The 22,723-nt window shown below is 34.3% G+C and overlaps 1 protein-coding gene across 4 annotated transcripts in view; it reads left to right on the top strand.

Annotated features, from left to right (window-relative positions):
- Positions 1-22,723, top strand: part of SLC38A6 (solute carrier family 38 member 6) — a 67,058-nt gene that overhangs the window by 16,796 nt on the left and 27,539 nt on the right. For all 4 annotated transcript variants that reach the window (XM_007108159.4, XM_007108161.4, XM_028495973.2 and 1 more), the window contains exons 4-6: positions 2,026-2,078; positions 5,868-5,907; positions 17,366-17,444. In XM_007108159.4, the coding sequence (XP_007108221.1) occupies positions 2,026-2,078; positions 5,868-5,907; positions 17,366-17,444 (172 nt within the window). The remainder of the gene's footprint in view (positions 1-2,025; positions 2,079-5,867; positions 5,908-17,365; positions 17,445-22,723) is intronic.

Below are 22,723 nucleotides of genomic sequence, written 5' to 3'. Positions count from 1 at the left end.
CCTGACCAGGGATCGAAACCAGGCCCCCTGCATTGGGAGCGTGGAGTCTTACGTGCTGGACCACCAGGGAAGTCCCCAAAATATATCATTTTGAAAGCAAGTTATGTGGTATATTTCCATATGTAACACTGAAAATCCTCCTTGCTTTAAGTCCTTGGAAGGAAAGTTTTTTTAAAGAACAAACATTTTCAACTGTAACATGAAAGAGGGTTGCTGAAAATGAACAATGATGTTCCTTTAATCTTGTGCCTCATAGTGACAGATCAGAGACCTTCTGGAGACTTGGTTCACATACACATAATATGTAACAAAATTACCTTCTTAATGTCAAATTAGATAGAAGCTAACATTTAGAGAACTTTCTGGTTTAATATATATACCAAGGCTTTGGAATGTTAAATATGAGAAATTGTGCCCCTATATAACATTATCTCTTAATTATATTTAGGAATATGAAAACAAACTAGTAAAGATTTATTGGTTGAAATAATTATTAATTTTTGTGTTGACATTCACTTTAGAACATGTGTATTTGAAAAAAAGAATTTCAGCATTTCACATAGGAGGAAAAAAATCCAGTTCTTAGTTTTTTAACTCTGCTTTTTAATTTTATGTTCTAAAATATATCTACAGTCCACCTCTCTAAGATTATTTTTGAAGTCTTTCATTGTTAAAGCATAAAGGTTCCTACTTATAATCAAATTATATGTTCCAAATTCAAAATTAAATTGTCCTTGCCCACTGTTGAGCAGTATGTAAATACATTTTAAAAAATAGCTGTGTTGGGACTTCTCTGGTGGTCCAGTGGTTAAGACTCCACAATCCTACTGCAAGGGGCACAGGTTCGATCCCTGGTCACAGAGCTAAGATCCCGCGTGCCACACGATGTGGCCAAAAAAATAAAATAATAAAATAAAAAAGTAAAATAAAAAATAGCTGTGTCATCCAAAAAGTTTTGAAATTCTTCTATCTACTCTGATAATAAATTAAAGTTTAAAATGTTAAAAATTTTTGTTCTTAAGTAAAACTTATTTTTTTAGCATTTCACTGTTTTCTTTCTGACTTTGTAATAGTTATAACATGTAGAGACCATATGTGGTTTTCAAAATGCTTATTTTTTTCATACGTGGTAGACTTTGTTTATGAAAGTATAGGGGAGTTTTTTGTTAATGTAGTGGTAAAGAAACCTATGTATATCTTGAGAGTATATATTAAAAACTTTCTTTAAGAAATGATGAGGCATATCTTTGACTCAATAGGAAATGTGTGTTGCTATTAGCAAGCCTTAGTATCTGCTAACCTGCTTTTTTTTTTCAGTGTAAGCACTGTAAGGTTAAGGACTTTTCAAATTTAGGATTATATAAATGTTTTTACTTCTCTTATTTTTACCTGTGACATCACTAGTTATAACATGAAGCTTTATCATCTAAGGACACATTTGGTTCTTTTATGAGCCATTTAATTTTCATCTTTTCTGTGATCACACTTCTTGAACATGTGGAATGAAAATGTAATTTCATACTCTTTATGATGAAAAAGAAAATATATACCCTTATTGCAGGATGAGGGTATTGTTTCTATCATGAATACATTAGCATATCCTAGGTAGTCTGGAAAAGTGAATGTCTATGGAAGTATGATACAACTTTTGTACTTTATCAAGTTTTATTTACACAGGCAGTTTTCAGAAACTGTTGCCAAGGAAAACTTACATTTGGACAGTGTAGTCTGCAAGTACTGTTTAGTGAGAAGTGGGTTGTTCTTGAGTAATTATTCTATTTGAATTTATGCAGCCTGGGTAGTTGTTAGACAACCTTGGTAATTGCTAAGCTCTACTTATTCTAAGAGGATGCTGTCTTTATGGATCATAAGTTTTCAGGTTTCCCCCAAAGTGATTACTTCTGCTTTAAATTTAGTGTGACAATCCAATAGCTATCAGGTAGTAGTGGAATAGCTTTCTTCTGTGTAAGACTTGGCACACAAATAGTTTTGTATAAAAATAACAGTTATAATTTCTCTTAACAGCTGTGACATCTTATGAAGATCTTGGACTCTTTGCATTTGGCTTACCTGGAAAGGTAATTTTTTTTTTCTCCTTGCTGTGTCCAAAATCCTGAAAGGAATTTTTCCTTCCATTTCCAGTTAGAAAAGACAAGTATATATAAGAGAAAGAAATTAAGGGAATAAAAGGAAACTAAAGTGAAGAAAGAGAATGATGGGAGCAGGAAGAGAAAGAGAAGAAATCTCTATGCCCTTCCTAAAAATGCACTGATAAATTTAATTCAACACTTAAATTTTTTTAGTGTTTTTTACCCTAATGAAGGAGAACAATGACTTGTATAATTTTAAATCAGTAACGATGGCCTGCTTTAAGTTTTTCTTATTAATTTTGATTATATTATCTGAGTAAACTCTCGTGAAGACAGGACAAGACAGAAGCATAGAATTAAACTTACAGCATGTTTAAAAAAACTAATAATTAGAAGATCATATCATTTAAGAGCTGAACAGTGCTAAAAGATGATATAGATGTCCCCTCATTTATAGGTTAGGAAATTAAGGCCCGGAGAAGGGAAGGGGCCTATTTGTCTACAATTACTTAGGCCAGTATTACATAGGACTCCAGACTCAAAATCTACTACTTTTCCTCCTTAGAATAAGAGAAATAACAACTGTATTTATTGGGCATTCATCTGTGATAGGCATACTAAACTAATTTAATGGGTAGAGGAAATACTGTCTTCTTCCACAGGTAATCAGTAGTTAAATATTATTGTTAGTGCTTTAATAATTTTTTATTTCTGAAGAGCTAGCATACTTCTAAAACCCATTTACGTGTTGGCTCCAAACAGGACTTTTTCTTTTCATTTGTAAATCTGTTGTTTGTATTTTTTGTTTGTTTTGTTTTTAATATAAAACGATGCTGTATTTGTAGATGGCCGAACTAACTTCTAAGAAGTGAGTCTGGGAGGAAAAAGATATAGCTATGTAATGGTGGGGGGAAATGTGTATTTACATTCAAATTAACTTTGGTTTTAAAGCACAAAAGAGAATATTTAAATCATACTATGTAACCTCATGGTTTGGAGCTTATCTTAATAGCCTGAAACTTGAACTAAATGGAGGCTATGTTACTTTTGAGGGTAAAGGTTTTTGTTAATCATCTAAACAATTTCTCTTTCTTGAAGATCAGGATGTTTGGTATAATCATGATCAATTAACTGTATCCAGTTTAATCAAGGAAGAAGAAGAAAATGTTATTTATATAAGAAAACTCTCCAATTAATTTAATATAATCTGTAAACATGACTAAGCATCATCACTGTTATTTCACATTGGTGTTTCCTGCATTCCTTGGATAGCAGCAGACTCTACAAGAAGAACATGGATTATTGAGAGTCCCCTTTTCCTAAAACTCTACAATATTTGCATTATCATTTTAATGTATGCACACAGTTCTTAGTGGGCAGATACACAGACAGAGAATACTCTAAATGAGGAGTTGTTTGTTTGTTTGTTTAATATTTTCTGTCAACTTCCACAGTTGGGTTGAAACTTTCCTATTTCCTTCTTTCCAGATATTATATGAATATGGATATAACATATGATAGGGTAACATTGTTCTGAAAATTAAATATTTTTGAAATGCTTTGAACTTTTTAAGGAAAATTTTTAATTGTTTATAAATGGATTTATGTACTTGTCAAACAAATATTTATTGAGCAAATACCATGTGACATGCACTGTGCTAGGCACTGGAAATATCGATAGATCGATAGATCAATAGATTGATAGAAAGATATACTGACTTTCTAGATCGAAAATGCTTAAATTCAGACAAAAAATGGGAAGATAGTCATCAATAAGCTGATATTATTGCTTTTTGCAGCATATTCTTAGAAAAATCCAAATTTCATATGTGATTGACAATAGGTATAAATTGCATATGAAAGATAGTATACAAAAATTTCAAAAAAGTTTTCACAAATAACTGTGACACTTTGGAACTAATTTTTTTTTTTAATGCGGTGCGCGGGCTTCTCACTGTTGTGGCCTCTCCCGTTGCAGAGCACAGTCTCCAGACGCGCAGGCTCAGCGGCCATGGCTCATGGGCCTAGCCGCTCCGCGGCATGTGGGATCTTCCCAGACCGGGGCACGAACCCGTGTCCCCTGCATCGGCAGGCGGACTCTCAACCACTGCGCCACTAGGGAAGCCCCTGGAACTAATTTTTAAATGGGTTGATATGTAGAGATTTTTCTGGAAAATGTTAGAGTGGCAGTTAACACATTCAAAGACACCTTGCCAAGTGTTTCTATCATTATCCCTGCTTTCCAGACCCCAAGGCTTCTAGGTCTCAATAACTTAGTTTATTCCCAGGATAGGCAAATGCTGTGTCACTGATGGAATTCCTAGGAGAGGAAGGGTCATCTCTTCCCAGTCCCTGTAGTAATGATCTTAGATAGCTAGTCAGCTCGAAACATACATTGGAGGTACAGATCCACCAAGATATAAGTGACTAAAAGGCCCAAGTGGAAGCAGAATGTTTAATCATTTCTCCTGAGTACATCTGATGACTAAGAATGGATAAAGTGCTATCTTGAGTTTCCCAGGAATGTCATCAAAGATCACAAGTTAGCAAGCCTGCAGGCTGAACATAGTCCTCAGGCATATTTTCTTTGGCTCAGATCTTTTTTATTTTTAGCTGATTGCCAACAAAGAGTTATGACATTTTAAAAGAATTCAATTTCTGACTTTTCTTGAAAAAGCAGAAGATTGAGCTACACTGGATTCACATTCTCACATGTCAGCAACTAGCCAGAGCTGTGCAGCAGCTGCCCATTTTGAAACGGGAGGACTTCTCCAATATATTACACTCTTTACCACCTCCTGTTGTCTTGCACGCAGTCCACTTCATATTATTGAGTTTGAAACATTTTGCTTCAATTTTCAGGTGTGAGAATATTTGGGCTCTAGAGTTTTCTGCTCTAGACTTTATTAATCCCTGCGACAGGGATGTTCAAGGCTTGGTGTATGCCAGGCTGATACACTCTGCAGACTGTATTATCCCCTTCTATGCAGTACGGCATTGACACAACACACCTCAAACTGTCTCCGTCTACCTAACAAAGCAAAGTGATAAAACGAGTAAAAAAGGGAGAATGAGAGCAGATAGATTCAATTTCAGTTTTTTGGTACTTTGATAACCATTGATTACTAGCTTTTTAACACTTTTAACTGTTTAAAAATGACTGCCAAGAAAACTTACAAAAGTGTTCTTTATAGTAACCATGGAACTATTAAAGAAAGGTTTTTTTTTTTTAATATACTTATTTATTTATTTATTTATTTTTGGCTGCGTTGGGTCTTCGTTGTTGCGCGCGGGCTTTCTCTAGTTGCAGCGAGTGGGGGCTACTCTTCGTTGCCGTGCGCGGGCTTCTCATTGCGGTGGTTTTTCGTCACTGAGCACTGGCTCTAGGTGCACGGGCCTCAGTAGTTGTAGCTCATGGGCTCAGTAGTTGTGGCTCGGGGGCTCTAGAGCGCAGGCTCAGTAATTGTGGCGCACGGGCTTAGTTGCTCCGCGGCATGTGGGATCCTCCTGGACCAGGGCTCGAACCCGTGTCCCCTGCATTGGCAGGCGGATTCTTAACCACTGCGCCGCCAGGGAAGCCCCAAAGAAAGGTTTTTTTTAATGTGATGATTGTTAGTTTTATATATTACAAATGGCTGGCAAAGTGTATTCTTTTCAGTTTCTCTTCACTCAATTTCTGCATCTGTTTTTAAGTCTTAGTTATTGGATTTTAATAAAATACTGATCCTTTTGTATTATTTCCCCTTTCATCTTCTGAATACATTTGTTCTTTTTTAGGTGGTGGTAGCAGGCACCATAATAATTCAGAATATTGGAGGTAAGCAATTGAAAGTGCACTGCTTATGCATAAATGTGATGGAAATGATATCCTCCTTTGGTTTCTTGCCTTACTACAGGTCTAGCTGGGAACCTGAACCTCTGTAGACATAGGTGTCTCAGAAGCCCTGTGTGTTGTCCTCATTACTCTTTTTTTTTTTTAAATCCTTTTTAGCAGCTCTTGTAGGACAATAGTTTCTAAATTCAGTTGCAGCTAAACTCTTGATTTCAATCTTGTTATTAGGTCTGCAACACACCTCTAAATCATGGGCTTTCTGTAGTTGTAATAGTGGTGAGGTACAGCTTGGAAAAACTCTCCAGGTGATTCTGAAGTATTTCCCCTCTACTTTTGTCCTGATCACCCCCAGTGGTGTGTACTGCTTTAGAGGGAGTGGTGTTCCATGGCTGTGTCAGGTGTGGAAAGGCAATCTCCTTTTGTAACCAAGAAATTGAAAATGACCACGTGGTTTACAAAATAAACAAACTTGAGACAAATGAAAAGTATTCTCACATGCATCTTGTTCCCATTAAAAAATGATCCTGATATCAAGAACTATGTAGAAACAAAAATTACTTTTAATTATTGATAGTTATTGATTAAATGTATTAAACATTTAAATCCAAAATACTATGAGAATCATGTTTGTATATGTTGTGAAGAAGTTACAAATGCTGAACAATATCTTAATTTTCTTTTACCATTGACAGGAATGCTAAATAAATACTTTTACTTTAAGGTTAAATACACAGAGAAGGTTGATATGCCCTTTGGATCTTATTCAAGAAGGTATGGTCAGAGGAAATTTTAATCGTATTTCTTATCTGTGACAGTTCAAAATAATTTAAAGATGACAACTTTAATAAAGTTTAACTGATACTCGAGATCTGAGCTATTTCACTTTAAGTATTGTTCAACAAAATTCCATCTTTAGTGAGTTTCTTGGTGGAGGAAAAAATTAACATTCCAACAATAAATTGTATTTGCCATTGTTTTGGAAATCCTGAACATTCATGTTTTAATTCTTTGAATTTTCAGGGCAAAAAAAAATATTATTAAAGGAGAAGAATGCTTTCTTGGATGTCATACCAAATAATTTCCTTGTTAACACACACTTCACTCTTCACATTAGCAGTTAGTAACCAGTCTCTTACCTAATGAATCTATATAATATCATTGATTTTAAGGTCTACTTTGGAATACTTTATTTTAGCAAATATGTATTGCTTAAATGTGCACTTGTAATGTCGCTAATGTGAATTAAATCCTTTTTAGCAGCTCTTGTAGGACAATAGTTTCTAAATTCAGTTGCAGCTAAACTCTTGATTTCAATCTTGTTATTAGGTCTGCAACACACCTCTAAATCATGGGCTTTCTGTAGTTGTAATAGTGGTGAGGTACAGCTTGGAAAAACTCTCCAGGTGATTCTGAAGTATTTCCCCTCTACTTTTGTCCTGATCACCCCCAGTGGTGTGTACTGCTTTAGAGGGAGTGGTGTTCCATGGCTGTGTCAGGTGTGGAAAGGCAATCTCCTTTTGTAACCAAGAAATTGAAAATGACCACGTGGTTTACAAAATAAACAAACTTGAGACAAATGAAAAGTATTCTCACATGCATCTTGTTCCCATTAAAAAATGATCCTGATATCAAGAACTATGTAGAAACAAAAATTACTTTTAATTATTGATAGTTATTGATTAAATGTATTAAACATTTAAATCCAAAATACTATGAGAATCATGTTTGTATATGTTGTGAAGAAGTTACAAATGCTGAACAATATCTTAATTTTCTTTTACCATTGACAGGAATGCTAAATAAATACTTTTACTTTAAGGTTAAATACACAGAGAAGGTTGATATGCCCTTTGGATCTTATTCAAGAAGGTATGGTCAGAGGAAATTTTAATCGTATTTCTTATCTGTGACAGTTCAAAATAATTTAAAGATGACAACTTTAATAAAGTTTAACTGATACTCGAGATCTGAGCTATTTCACTTTAAGTATTGTTCAACAAAATTCCATCTTTAGTGAGTTTCTTGGTGGAGGAAAAAATTAACATTCCAACAATAAATTGTATTTGCCATTGTTTTGGAAATCCTGAACATTCATGTTTTAATTCTTTGAATTTTCAGGGCAAAAAAAAATATTATTAAAGGAGAAGAATGCTTTCTTGGATGTCATACCAAATAATTTCCTTGTTAACACACACTTCACTCTTCACATTAGCAGTTAGTAACCAGTCTCTTACCTAATGAATCTATATAATATCATTGATTTTAAGGTCTACTTTGGAATACTTTATTTTAGCAAATATGTATTGCTTAAATGTGCACTTGTAATGTCGCTAATGTGAAAGTATGTTTTGATAGTTTTAATCCCTTATTTTCCTCTCTATATGATTAGTAAGAACCATCAAGCACATTTTGTTTGGATTAGGGTTAACTATTGTTTATTTTATGTAGAGTTTTCAACCCAGGACTTTGGATCTAAATTTGTGACTGGCAAAATGCCTGCTGTTGTATTCTCTGTATCCTTCACCCTGATCTTTTCCTTGTTCCCTAATCTGGTGTGCAACTGTTGTTGTACATGACTCTATTTTAGCACTTGCTGTTATTAGGTTGAAGTTATCTCTGTATATGCTTTTACTTCCCCACTATATTGTCAGCTTCTCTGAGGCAAGGATTATATCTTATTTCTCTTTGCAGTCCCAGAACCTAGCACAATACTTGGAACTGGATAAACCTTTTTATTAAGCCTAATGGAGCTGAATATGATTTATATGTGCTATTTCCAAGTCCTTTTTAATATTCTAGCTATATTTATCAAGAAGAAAAGGGGACTTCTAGACTGATCACTAGCTTTAAATATTTGAAAAGCTGAAATGAAATACAGAAAGATACTAGACTAATTTAGTATTGTTCTGGAGGGTAGAACTGGTTCTAATGGGTAGAAATCTACAGTGAAGCTGGTCTGGTTTCATTTGGAATGCTAAGCTGTGTGATAATGGAAGTGGCCTACACTCCTTTGAAAAAGCTCTGTATCCCTGAAAACATTCAAACAGAGCTGGTTGGTCAGTTGTCAGAATGTTCTAGAAAGAATTCCTGCATTTGGTGGCAGATAAATCATCAGTTCTTCCAACTCTGTTTGTTGATTTGCTTGCTTGGTTTCAGAAACTTTTTTTAAAAAGTGACTTAGAAGCAATCACAGAAATTTTTAATGTCCCTCAAATTCAGAAAAGCTGGTAATGCTTATTCAGTTTTTAGAATAATATCCTCATGATTTTCTTCACATTGGTTAAAAATTTATTTATTGAGAGCCCACTAAATAATAACTGAAACATATTTTTCGGAGCTTTTTTTTCTTGTCTTAGCAAGATGTGCATATAATCATTCCTTTATTATAATAGAATTGGAAGCTTGCTCTTGTGAGCAGAACACTGGGTTGGAAGTCAGATACGTTGAATTCTGTCTGCTCCAGTCTCTGCCATTGGGTAGCCATGTGTGTTGGGAAAATTCCTCTCAGCTTCAGTTTCCTCCTTGTTAAATTGCGGGGGGTAGGATGGGAAAAGCAGGAAGCTTAAGGTCCCTTCTTACCACAAAAGTCACATTCTAATTTAGCACTTTGATAGGCATGTTAATTCCTTCAGAGCATTAAAATATTTTTATTACAGGAAAGTTTTGTGGGAGGGTTATACTTGGTTCAAAAGATGATTTGGTCTTTTCTTAGGTATCTTTAACAAGTCAGAAACTATTGCTCTAAAAGCTTTCATGGATGCTGTTCTTTTTCAGAAAGGGGAGTCTCAGTTCTTAGGACTACCCTTTAGGGCAGACGCTGAGCCTCTGAGGTTAAAATCTAGGAACTCCAGGCTTACGAAGTAATTTCTTGATTAATCTAAGCTAGGTCTGTGGAAGCCCTTAACAGCGCTAAGCCATGTATGCTTGAGAAGAAACAGCATACTTATTTGGGAGGATCTTTAATATGTTGTGCATATGACTTATTTAATGTTATTCTTTCAAAATGGATTTTGACTTTTCTCTTTGTTAATTGGAAATACATTGGATATTTATAAGATGATATGAAGTGTATAGTATCAGATTAAATTTTTGCACTTCTTACATGCCTATCTGCATATATAATATAGTTCAGATAGCATTTTTGAAAGGTAGTATATTCACTATTATATAAATGGTTGGAGTTTTTCAGTGGTTGTTTAGAAATGAAAAATAATATAATAGCTTGTCTTTAGGTCAAGCCTCCTCCTACACACTTTAATTATACTTACAACAGCTCTTCAGGGTAGATGATATTATCCTTGTTTTACAGAGGTCGAAATCAGTGCTCAGAAAAGATAAATGAGTTGCTTACCTTTACCGCTTAATGCAGCCAGAACTCAAATCTCACTTTGTCTACTTCTAAAGGCTTTGTTCTTTCTGCTCTGATATAGTAAATGCTTGAAAAGCTATGAAAAGATTAAATGTTGAGGATTTTTAAAACTCCTTGGGGACAAGAACTATGTGTTTTCATAACTTGACCTAGTTTCTGGTAGAGGAGCTCAATAAATAATATTTGTTGAATGAATGAGACAATTTTTAAAAATTCTGTTTAAAAGTCTAAGATTTTGCTTCAAGGAGACAATTTTATATACTATATAAATGATAGAAAGAAACTTGAAAGCCCATAGAGTGGTTTATAGTTTAGAATTATATAAAAATTAAACGGTTGAAAATATTGAGGAGTTAGATCTTATTTATGTAAAATAGATAAAGTATTTTAAAATCTGCTGCTTTCAGGTTGGATAATCATGTCTTAGATTAATGCTTCCTAACTCTTTTATTCTTTGTAACATTTAAACATTTCTCAGTTTTCCTGGGATTCTATGCCCCTGATGAATCTATGAGAAAAATGAAACAGGGGCCTTTAGAAGCAAGATGATCATGAATTGTCCTTGACCAATATTTGTTACATGGATCTTTTAGTAAGACTCAGTTTATTCCCTACATCTTTGTATTCCATATATCTAAGTAATTTTGCTCATTCATTTATGCTCTTAAGTACCTAGCACTCAGTAGGTGTTTAATAAATTTTATTTCTTATAGGAAGAAAGTAAGGAATAAGAGAAGGAGGGAGAGAAGGAAAAGCCAGTGACCTGGTTTGGTATTCCTTTAAAAAAGGAAGATCAACTGGCAAGAGAAGACCACACAAAATGCATAAGTGAGCATATGGTTTCTTTAGGGAAAAATCGACTGTCAGAACTTCACAGAAAACCTTTTTTCCCCAGTACACTCACACACCAAGTATTAGTCACAGGGCACTAGTGTGGTCTAACAAATAGATTGGAAAGATCTACTGTCTTTGAAAAATCTCTAAACTTTATAATAGAAAAAAATGTGACTCACTAAATTTAGCACTCTTTTTCTAGGGTTATGGAAACCATTACCTTTAGAAAATGGAGAGCCACATAGTAAAATACTACTTAGAAGCAATTCCTGATTGCCTCCCAATACTGATGAATTAGGGGCCCAAAATAGGCTAGAGCCAGAGAGTCCCCAGCTGCCCGATGCCTCAGGCACTGGAGGGGCATTTGCTGAGAGTCATTGTTGCTTAGACATAAAGTCAGAAAAGAAGCATCTGGGAGTTTTAATATTTAATGCTGTTAGTGGGAAGAGAACTCTGGCTGAGAGTTTGAATTTAGTGGACTACAAGTTAAAGGATTAAGAACTGTAATAGCAAATAAGTACAGGTAGTTTCCACATAGTTCCTCTAATTGTGTTGCATTATGAGATTCTTTTCCTAAAAACCAAAGTAAGTAGTTTCACAAATGTTTGAACTCCTGAGATAGACCACTCAGTTGGCTAAAATATCCCTAGAAATCAAGCAGTAAACCTCAAATCATCTTTAGTCAAGTTGAAAGTCCTGTTAACTCTGATGAGTACGTGATAAAGTGAAGTTAATTGATGTCATTTCTGGTTTCATTTCTTGCCCAGCTCAAAACGCAAGGTGAGCGGCTCCTAGGAGTACGTTAAATTCTTATTTTGCTCTTTTAAAATATGAAGGACTACTATGGATAGCGTATTCTTTCCTTAGTTCTTTAAAGGAGAATAAAGATTGAGTCACTGTTACACATTGTGAAAGGGGAACCCTAAACATTAGTAGACTTACTGAAACCTTCTGAAATTGTTAGAATGACCCAGATTTTCCAGCCTGGCAGAGATCCCACAGACCTACTCCAGCAGCCTTGATTAACGCCTCAGTTTGGGTATCTAAGTTTTAAGAGAAACTCAGCAGCCCTTTTATTTATTTATTTATTTATTTATTTATTTATTTGCAGTACGCGGGCCTCTCACTGCAGCAGCCCTTTTATGTGGTCAAGTAGCACAGTTTCTAAATCTCATAAGCAGAAAGGTATAAATAAGATCATTCTCAGTTGAGAACTATAAAAATTGCAAATTCTCAGTATTTTTCAAAATCGTGATTTAATATTAAGTTAGAAACCCTTTGACTTTACTTTCTTACTGAAATATATATGTGTGTTTGTTTGTGTGTGTGTGTGTGTGTGTGTGTGTGTGTGTGTGTGTGTGTATTTTTTTTTGGTAAGGTAACTGAAGTCTTTTAGAATTACTGTTTGTACCAGCTCCTGGGATACAAGGATTGGGAGTGCTGTTACAGCGCCATCTGCTGGTCAGCTCATCTGTAGTCAAACTGCGGCATTTTTGAGACCTGAATAGTATTGTCCAGAAATTCTAGAAAGCACTGTCTTAGAATAGGAGAAATAAAGGAAATTTGGAAGGGGAGTCTTTCTTCCAAGTCCTTCCTTTGACAAAATTTACTGGTTACATGTCACTTTAAAAAGGTTTTGAAAATAATGTATTTCTTAGTAACAATTGGTAATTGAAGTTTAATTATAGGGTTCTCAGAATAGTAAATATTCTGGTCAGTTTTTATTCAAGTTTAAGATCTTGATAAATAGTAAAACAAAAGATATATATTTTCCTAGGGTTATGGGGGGAAAAGTTCCTCCATATATTTTTGATTTCCATTTGTGCACAAATTAGGGAAATGACCTTGTTTTCAGAGTTTTTTAAAAAGTCCTTTTTAAAAATGAGAGAGATTGTGTTGTGTATTATTTTGAATGGAGATATAATTTCAGTGGCATTTGGACATTTAGTAGGAACACCAGGTTAATAAGGCACATTAAATAGAATAAACCAGTTGCTGTCCATGACTAAAAACATGTTTGAAGTAAAACTGAATCTCTCCTAGAAGGAAAGGCAAACTTATTATTTCCTCCCATAGTACATCTGTTTAGAGCTGGCTGACTAATCCTTCAAGAAGTTGCTGAACTTCTTCCAAGTGCTGAAAACCTAATTCTGTTTTAAAAATAGATCTACATAATCTTATCTTCATACGTGTTTTTAAGTGTTTAACAAAAAGGATAATTATTTTTGTAAACTAATGGTTTCTTAGGTCCACACTCCAATTGAAGCTTTGTCTTTTTTTTTTTTTTTTTTTTTTTTAGGGAGTCCTGAGAAAAGTAGCCTATGAGAGTACAGGGTTTGTGGGAAGAAGAATTGGTTTTTGTATTAATTTTTTTCAATTTCAGTGTAGTGTTTGTTAATATCTCAAATATGTGAGAACAGGACACTTTCTCTTCGGAACTACAGTAGTAGCTGTCGATTCAGTAGAATCATAGTGGCAAATGCAGTAGTCCTATCATGAAACTCCTTAGCCTGTCTGAGGAATCTTGACTAAACACTTTACCAAACCGGCTACAAACTGAAATGAAAATACATCTCAAAGTGAAATGAACATGATAAGTGTTTTTAATGCTTCTCACTAATGTTCTGTGTTGTAGAAATTCTTTATTTTCTTTGAACCCAACTGCTAAACTCAGCATTCAGAAGCAATTTGTTGTTTAAATGGTGATGAAAAAAAAAAGAATAATGCTGGGGAGTGGTCCTTTTGATAGACTTTTCTTATTTTTTTTGCCTGTGGTGGATTTCTTCTCCACTTTGCTTCTCTGCCCTTTCTCATAAGGTAACAGTTAATAGTGCAGATTTCTCAAGCCAGATGGCCTGCTTCCGCCATCACTAGCTTGGGCAAGTTAACTCTTTGTGCCTCCATTTCCTCACCTGTGAAATAAATAACATCTACCTCACAGGTTCCGTGGTGAGGAAATAAATTTAAACTTAACTTTAAATGAGGAAATAACTTGCAAATCACTTAGAATAGGCATACTGAGCCCCCAAATGTTCGCTGTTCTTATAATTCTTCTCCTCCAGAGCACTTTTCCCTTTTGTGTTTTTGACATCTCTCCCCTCAGCCTTCATGCTCCCAACTCATGTGTTTCTCTTTATGATTAGATCAACCAATATTAATACCTTACTACTTGCTATTGCCTAATCAAATTTTACCCTATTTTAGTCATTGCTTAATAGAACAGTTGCTTCTCCACATGGCTTTTAAAGAATACTTTCAACTTCTGTGTTTCGATTAAGTTGACAGATTTTTTATTTCCCTCCCAGGGCAGTTTCTGTTAAATGAGTTCTATTTGTTATGTTTAAAATGAAGGAGAGAAGAATACCTATTTAGTTAATATGGTGAAACTAAATGATTTGTAATGGTTGAATACCTGTCACCAAGGTATGTCTTCTAGTCCTAATTCTGGCTTTGCTGGTATGAAGGCCAGAACCACTTAGCTATAACCATGGCTCTTGTGGATGACCCTGTTACAGCTATTAATTTAAAGGACAACATGGTGTGTCTTGTATTAGGAGTCTATACTGTGTATCGATGTCAGCAAAAATCATTTACAAGTTCTTGCTTATGACCTGTCTCTAAGATAAGTCCTTAAACACTTCCTTATGCTATTAATAGAAGACATGAGATGAAAGGTGTGGCAAGCAGCTTTTGGAGCTAGTGAACCTTTGGGTTAAAAACAATGGATATATGAGCATTCCTGTTGAATTTATATCTTTAAAACTTTTCCCCTTTATTTTATTGAGCTGACTGTTCTTTTTATGTAAATCTAAGATGTATTCTTAACTTAATGTATATTCAGTAATTTTTGTTTGTTTCTCTCTGTACTACATATAATATGTTAAGGTGCTAGTCCTTGCATGAACGTTTTCTTGTGGTTAGGAAAAAATAATCTGGACAGTGAAAAGGATAGTGTCTTTCTTTGTTTTACTTGCTTAATCAGTGGAGTTTTTTGCCATCATGAGCTCTGTGGTTTTGTAGCTCTTAAAACAAACACCAGCGTTTTCTAAGAAGCAGTATTTTACATGTTTTATTATATTTATATCTTGTATGCTGAGATCTATTTTTCTGAGAGAGAAACATATGTTTGGTGAGTTCATATGTCTTGAAATATACATGATTCTTCAGACTGGAATCTAATGAAATAGGACTCCTATTTGAAAACCAAAGAGTTAAGGCTACAACAGAGGATAAAAGTGATCAAATGATTAGCCAGGGGCTAATAGAAATTCTGGGAAGAATGACAGATTGTATATTAGGAAGAAATATGATCTCATATTCATTGAAGCTTTTTACAACTAAAGATCTAAAAGAAATAATAGAAAATTACTGAAAGAGATGAATGTCTGAAACTTTAGAAAAGCATGTGGTATTGGATTAATCCAAGCAAGAAAGACTGATGGGCAGATAATAAATTACATTGTGTAGGAAGTCTGCATTCCTTGTTTTCAAGTACTTTTTTTTTTTCCTTGCAAGATATATTTAAGTAGCTCTAGGCCAGTTTCAGAATATTCAGTTCATGATTTTCATCATCACACCATATGTGTATGATTCTTTGGAATAGATAAAGTATTATAAACAAAGACCCCCAAATCCTTTAGTGGAGAAGGTTAATCTAAACCTTCCTTCTGTTCTGTACCAAATTGGTAGCATTTTTCCTTATGAGAATATGAACAACTTAGAATACCTTTTCACATACAATTAATTGTAATGTCCCATAACTAACAGAGAGTTTGGAGAAATGTACTGTACTTCTGCTGAGGAAAAGGCTTTATTTCAACAGCTGTACTTCTGCTGGGAAAAAAGAAATAGTCATAAACTGGAAAATGTGAATATGTATATTTTCATTGCAGAGAAGTGACTATTTACTTAACTGTTCTAAATTTTACATTGCCATAAGTACATGTTGTTTTACCAAAAAAAAAAAAAAAAAAAGAGAGTGTATGTGTTTGTATATGTAAGCGTTGCCTATCTTCATGTAAATTTATACAAACTAGTAAATATGCTTTTTTTTCCCCCAGGGTCGAGTGGTCACACAGCACTGTAATAATTGTGAAGTTCAGCTACTTTTAAAGATGTTTATTGAGAAACATACATTCTTCTTCTTAAACTCTTTGAGCCTTTTAATCAGTTTTTCCCCAGATTTTTGCCATTCAGACTTGGCATTCATTTGTATTCTTAGTTTTTGTAGGTCCAAGGAGAAAGTGAAATGTTTCCTGAAATATAAATAAGTAATAAAATTAACATGCACACAGAATACACTCTATTCTTCATGGACATATTCTTGTTGGCTCTTTTTTAATATATACTTAATCTCTGGGGGAAACAGATTATTACTCTGTTAAACTGACTCTAAATCGTCTGGGTTTCTATATACTTAAGCATTTAAGTTTAAACTCAAGTATTTACATATAAATGAGAAGATGTGGGGGTTCTTTATAGCTATACCAGAAATAGGATCATTATTAAAATGCTATAAAAGTTCTTGGATCCTGTCTGATAGAATGTGAGAAATAATGCTAGCTTCAGGTTTTGATTGCATAATACAGATGAGCCCTGTTAATAAAATGGAATAAAAGTTATAAGTCTTGTCTCTTTAATATGCTTAATAGTTGCAATTGAATCTTTTCTCATCTGTTTTAGAGGACAACTTAAAATGTAACTCACTGTGCATTTTGTTATTTTATAATAACGTGTCCAAAATGTGTGTGGGAGGACAGTGGCAGAGAAAAGGAGAGAGAGGGAGTGAGACTTCTGGGGGGAGGTTTCTCTCTAGTAAGAAAGAACAAATAATCAAACTTATTAGCTATACTTACTTATCTCCTGTATCTATATCAAATGTTGCTAAACTAACCACTAATGCCTTGTACAGGGGAATAACATTAAGAGTTTTGGCCAAACTTCAAGCAAAATTTCATTTATAAGTGGCCTATAATCAAGACCCTTTCTTTTACCTAAATCGTTTGCCTTGGACTTGAAATGTAAACAAAAGATACCTAATGAGCTTACCAATTATTCTTCTCTACAAAGTTATTTATCTCCATTCCTGGTATATATCTATCTTTGAAGATAGTGCAGTATGAATTAATCTTCCACATGCTGTCATAGCCCAAATGGACATACATGTTTCTAGATAGATTGTTCTTTAAATGGTTAAAAATTATAGAATTCTAACAGAAACTCTTTTTATTCTGTTTGCAGCTATGTCATCTTATCTTTTAATTATTAAAACAGAGCTTCCTGCTGCTATTTCAGAATTTTTGTCTGGAGACCATAGTGGGTAAGAAAAAATATTTCACATTGTATCCATTCATTTATTAATTCAATAAATATATATTAAGCCCTTGTGGGAAGTAAAATAAATGTAGCCCTTGCCCTCAAGACACTTAAAAATTAGGCAGAGGCAGAGTAATAATAGAGAAGAAAACACTCTGCAGATGTCTAGTGATGCTCCATTATGTGCAGAGCACTGCGCTGTGAACCCTCTGATGTGCCAGTGTAATTCTTGCATTCCATGGGGGCATGAAAGGGCAGGACAGGTATGAGCTAGCTCTTGGAGAAGAGTAAAGGAGAAATTTCTGGATATGAAAGATTGGGTGGGGGATGGGGGAAGGCAGAAAGCACTGGCAGTAAAGGTCTCAGAGGAGGGGAGTGGATAATACTGCTGCCACTTTTCAGCGAACCATAGTGATAAAGATAAATCAGAGTGATAACGTTACAACATACTTGTGTAAGATCCTGTTATAAAGCATTATTAGAAAAAATTGGTTTCATTTCCTGTTTTTTAACAATATTATAAACAATACTAAACCATGTTTCACTGCCCTTCTCCTTTCTTATTTTAAAAATACTGGGCAGCTCAATATCAAAAAAACAAACAACCCAATCCAAAAATGGGCAGAAGACCTAAATAGACATTTTTCCAAAGAAGATATACAGATTGCCAACAAACACATGAAAGGATGCTCAACATCATTAATCATCAGAGAAATGCAAATCAAAACTACAATGAGGTATCACCTCACATCAGTCAGAGTAGCCATTGTCAAAAAATCTACAATCAATAAATGCTGGAGAGGGTGTGGAGAAAAGGGAACCCTCTTGAGCTGTTGGTGGGAATGTATTTGTAGTGAGGTGGATGGACCTGGAGTCTGTCATACAGAGTGAAGTAAGTCAGGAAGAGAAAAACAAATACCATATGCTAACACGTATATATGGAGTCTAAAAAAAAAATGGTTCTAATGAACTTAGGGGCAGGACAGGAGTAAAGATGCAGACGTAGAGAATGGACTTGAGGACACAGGGAGGGGGAAGGGTAAGCTGGGAGGAAGTGAGAGAGTAGCATGGACATACATACACTACCAAATGTAAAACAGATAGCTAGCTGGTGGGAAGCAGCTGCATAGCACAGGGAGATCAGCTCAGTACTTTGTGACCACCTAGAGGGGTGGGATAGGGAGGGTGGGAAGGAGACGCAAGAGGGAGGGGATATGGGGATATATGTATACATATACCTGATTCACTTTGTTATACAGCAGAAACTAACACAACATTGTAAAGCAATTATACTCCAATAAAGATGTTAAAAAAAATACTGGGTTCTAAAGACTATTGACTCATCTCTTTTTTATGGCAGAAAAAACCCAAATTAATTATACTTTTCCTTTTACTACATATAACATGAAATTTTTAGAAAAATAAACTTGAAAAAGCTAAATGAATCCTTTTAATTATCATCAAATTATTGTATATAGTTTCTAAACCACAACACTAAAACCCGTCAGACTTTTAGATTTAAATGTTTGGTTGTTCTGCTCCAATATTTGAACTTGTTCTGGACTGCAGGGCAAGTTTTCAAAAGTGAGTTTTAGATTTTACAAGTTGGCTTCCATGAAAGAATTCTACTTAGACAACTGCAAATACATATTTATAAGGAAAATATGGTATAGTTTAAATCTGGATAGGAACCATCAAGAATATGTGATTGAAAAAAGGTAAGTAGAAGTCCTTAATGATTTTTCATCATTGGAAGATATTCTGCCTTTGTATAGCACTTTGTATAGGTTTCCACATTCATTATCACATCTGATACAGCTACCTTGTTTTTTATTTTATCTATAGCTTTATCTACTTTTAAGTTTTTTGCTCTTAGTTTGATCAACAGTTGCTAAATGACATACTTATGTGAAATTTGCTTTGGTATTTGCTGTAAAAATATTGAGGACAACTTCTATTACTCAAAAAGTTCTATGCAAAGAACAAACGTATGGACACCAAAGGGGGAAAGTGGCAGGGAGCAGGGTCGTGGTGGGATGAACTGGGAGATTGGGATTGACATATATACACTAATATGTATAAAATAGATAAAACAAGAACCTGCTGTATAAAAAAATTTTTTTTAATTCTACGCAATAAATTTCTTTTATAATTTAGGGCTAAGAACTCAAGGCAATAAGAGGTGAAATAAAGAATGTTAGACTAAGAGTAAATTCTCTCCATTTCATATTCAGTAACCTCAGGAAATTAATTTAACTTCTTTTGGCCATATAATTTAATTTTGGGCCTGAGGTTTCTTCATCTGGCATAATGGTGGTGCCAGTACTGCCTTCTTAACAAAGTTGTTGAGATGACCAAATAAGATATTATAAATATACATGCTTTTGTAAACTGATAGCATAGTGTAAATGTGGAGAATTAAGCAACTCCATAATGCTGTATGTCAGTTATACCTCAAAAAAAAAAAAAAAAAAAAAGAAGAAGGAATTCCAGTAATAATAACTATAAAGGTAGTTTTTTCCTATTTGCTCTGACTGCCAGGAAGGTCAGAGTCATATTTGAATGTCTTGCATAAACTATGTTAATCCTACTAGTTGTCACATGTGTTCTCCTTTTTCTTGGTCCTGAATTCGGTGACTTCTGTTTATTTTCTTTTTTATTGTCGTATATCACAAGGACAAAAATACATATAAAATTTTAGAAATAATTAAGGTAGTATGTGACAGAACTATTAAAACTTAGGTCTTCTTTTTCTAAAAGTGATACTTTTACCATAGCTTCATTTTAAATCAGTTGTCATTTACTTTATTGGTCTTTTTTTTTCTGATTTGTTTAAAGAAACAAATAAAAATTAACTCCATCTTATTCATATTAGTAGAAAATTGATAAAAATGTTATTTTTACATGTCAGAAATGAATTTTGAAAACTGTATACTTCAAAATACTGTGGCCAGTTTGCATCATCTCTGTTATGATGTTTTAAAATTGCACATCTTTTTAACAGCCTCATCTTGTTTTAAATGTAATGTATATTCACATATTTTGGATTTCAAAGTTTTGAAAAGCATTAGTAAGTGACTAATTATATTAATTGGTTAGAATGCAGTTAAATCATTAGTCTTTAAACCTTAATGCTGTAAAATAATTAAGACACAAATGTTATGGTAATTGATTTAACTATCTGGGCAGTTTATTTCTAGGTAGAGTTACAGAGCAATATTCTGTGAGATTAATCTGATATTGATATACTTTTAGGGTTTGAATTACAATGCATTGCAGTTAAGAATTTTCTGTTGTGCTTATTTTCTGTGTTATCTGTGAGATTTGATGTACCTTTGTGAAAACTAAACCTTTATAAAGATGTTATCAAAAAGAAACTTTATTTTCATAATATCCTAATTTCAAAAATTATTATTAGAAGTCAGAAGCTATAATACTTATACCAAATTTTTATGAGGCATCTATATTTTTCATAGAATAACTTATATTCAAAAAATCTATGGCTGTTAAAAGTTGGAAGCTCTCTGTTAACATTTAATGATCTTGTCAGCGGAATATGATTGACACAATTAAGTTGTCTTGCATTTGAGTTACATAATTGATATGGGATGTGAGTAAGATCCTAATTCAGAGCATATGATACTCTTGTTCCATTCGAGAATGAAATTAAAGCAACTTATAAATAAATCTGGTTTTCATTAAAATACGGGAAAAAATCTGCATGCCAAAGCATTTGCAATACAGCTAAGGATCTATACTCTATATTTCATACTTGGAACATTTTTATCATATAGGATTAAATCCACAGATCAAACAAGTTTTCCAGGAAGTATAAAACTTTTTACTCTAATTCTTTTGGCTTGAAGAGATTGTATATTTACAGTAGATCACAGTAGGAAAATAGGGGTTTTGTTAGATAACTCTTTTTTCTCCCACTTAGGAAAAATTTTCAGGTTAGCATATTCTTCTAAAATCTTGAGTTATAAAATGTGCTTTTGCAATTTCTTTGTACTGGCTTGTATTTCTCAAGCTGGAGTTTTATTTTGTAAGTTTAATCATTTCTGTTCCTTGGAAAATATCCATTGCCAAGCACAATTCAGTTGACTGTGACGTGCACATGAAATTTAAACTAACTTTACTGTGCATTACTGTATTGCCTTTATTTTTAAAATTTTTTTTAACATCTTTATTGGAGTATAATTGCTTTACAATGGTGTGTTAGTTTCTGCTTTATAACAAAGTGAATCAGTTATATATATACATATGTTCCCATATCTCTTCCCTCTCGTGTCTCCCTCCCTCCCACCCTCCCTATCCCACCCTTCTAGGTCGTCAAAAACCACCGAGCTGATCTCCCTGTGCTATGCGGCTGCTTCCCACTAGCTATCTATTTTACGTTTGGTAGTGTGTATATGTCCTTCTTTGTAGCTTCTGGTGATTGCCAGCAATCGTTGGTGTTCCTTGTCTTGCAGCTGCAACACTCCAATCTCCACCTCCATCATCATCTGGCCCTATTCCCTGTGTCTCAGTGCCAAATTTCCTTCTTCTTAAAAGGATACCCTCATTGGACTAGGAACCATCCTAATCCAGTAGGACCGCATCTTAACTTGATTACATCTGCAAAAATCCCATTTCCCAATAAGGTCACATTCACATGTGCAAAGGGTTTGGACTTAAATATATCTTTTTTGGGACGGGGGACACAATTCAACTCACAGCACCCAATAAAACTCTCTTTCAAGCCTGAGAGAGAAATTCAGAAGTTTTCAGACCAAAAGCTGAGAAAGTTTGCCCTCACAGAAGGAAATCTAAAGAATATATTTTGGATATAAGGAGGGAGAGACTAGAAAGAATACTGAGCAAATAATTTTTTTAATGTGGATAAATCAAACAATTAACTTACAAAGCCATAACAACAGTGTCTTATTTGTATCTACCCAAGAGAAAAGAAAATATATGTCCACAAAAAAAAAAAAAATTTCACAGCAGTATTATTCGTAACAGCCAAAACATGCAAACAACTCAAATGTCCATCGACTGATGAATGGATAAATGAAATGTGGTCTATCCACACAACAGAATATTATATGGCAATAAAAAGGAATGAAGTACTGATACCTGCTACAACATGGATGAACTTTGGAAATATTATGTTTAGTGAAAGAAGGCAGTCACAAAAGACCATATGTTGGGCTTCCCTGGTGGCGCAGTGGTTGAGAGTCCGCCTGCCGATGCAGGGGACGCGGGTTCGTGCCCCGGTCCGGGAGGATCCCACACGCCGCC

Source organism: Physeter macrocephalus, chromosome 11 (assembly GCF_002837175.3).
Source record: "Physeter macrocephalus isolate SW-GA chromosome 11, ASM283717v5, whole genome shotgun sequence".
Classification (NCBI taxonomy): Eukaryota; Metazoa; Chordata; class Mammalia; order Artiodactyla; family Physeteridae; genus Physeter; species Physeter macrocephalus.
This window is presented reverse-complemented; position numbering and strand designations above follow the sequence as displayed.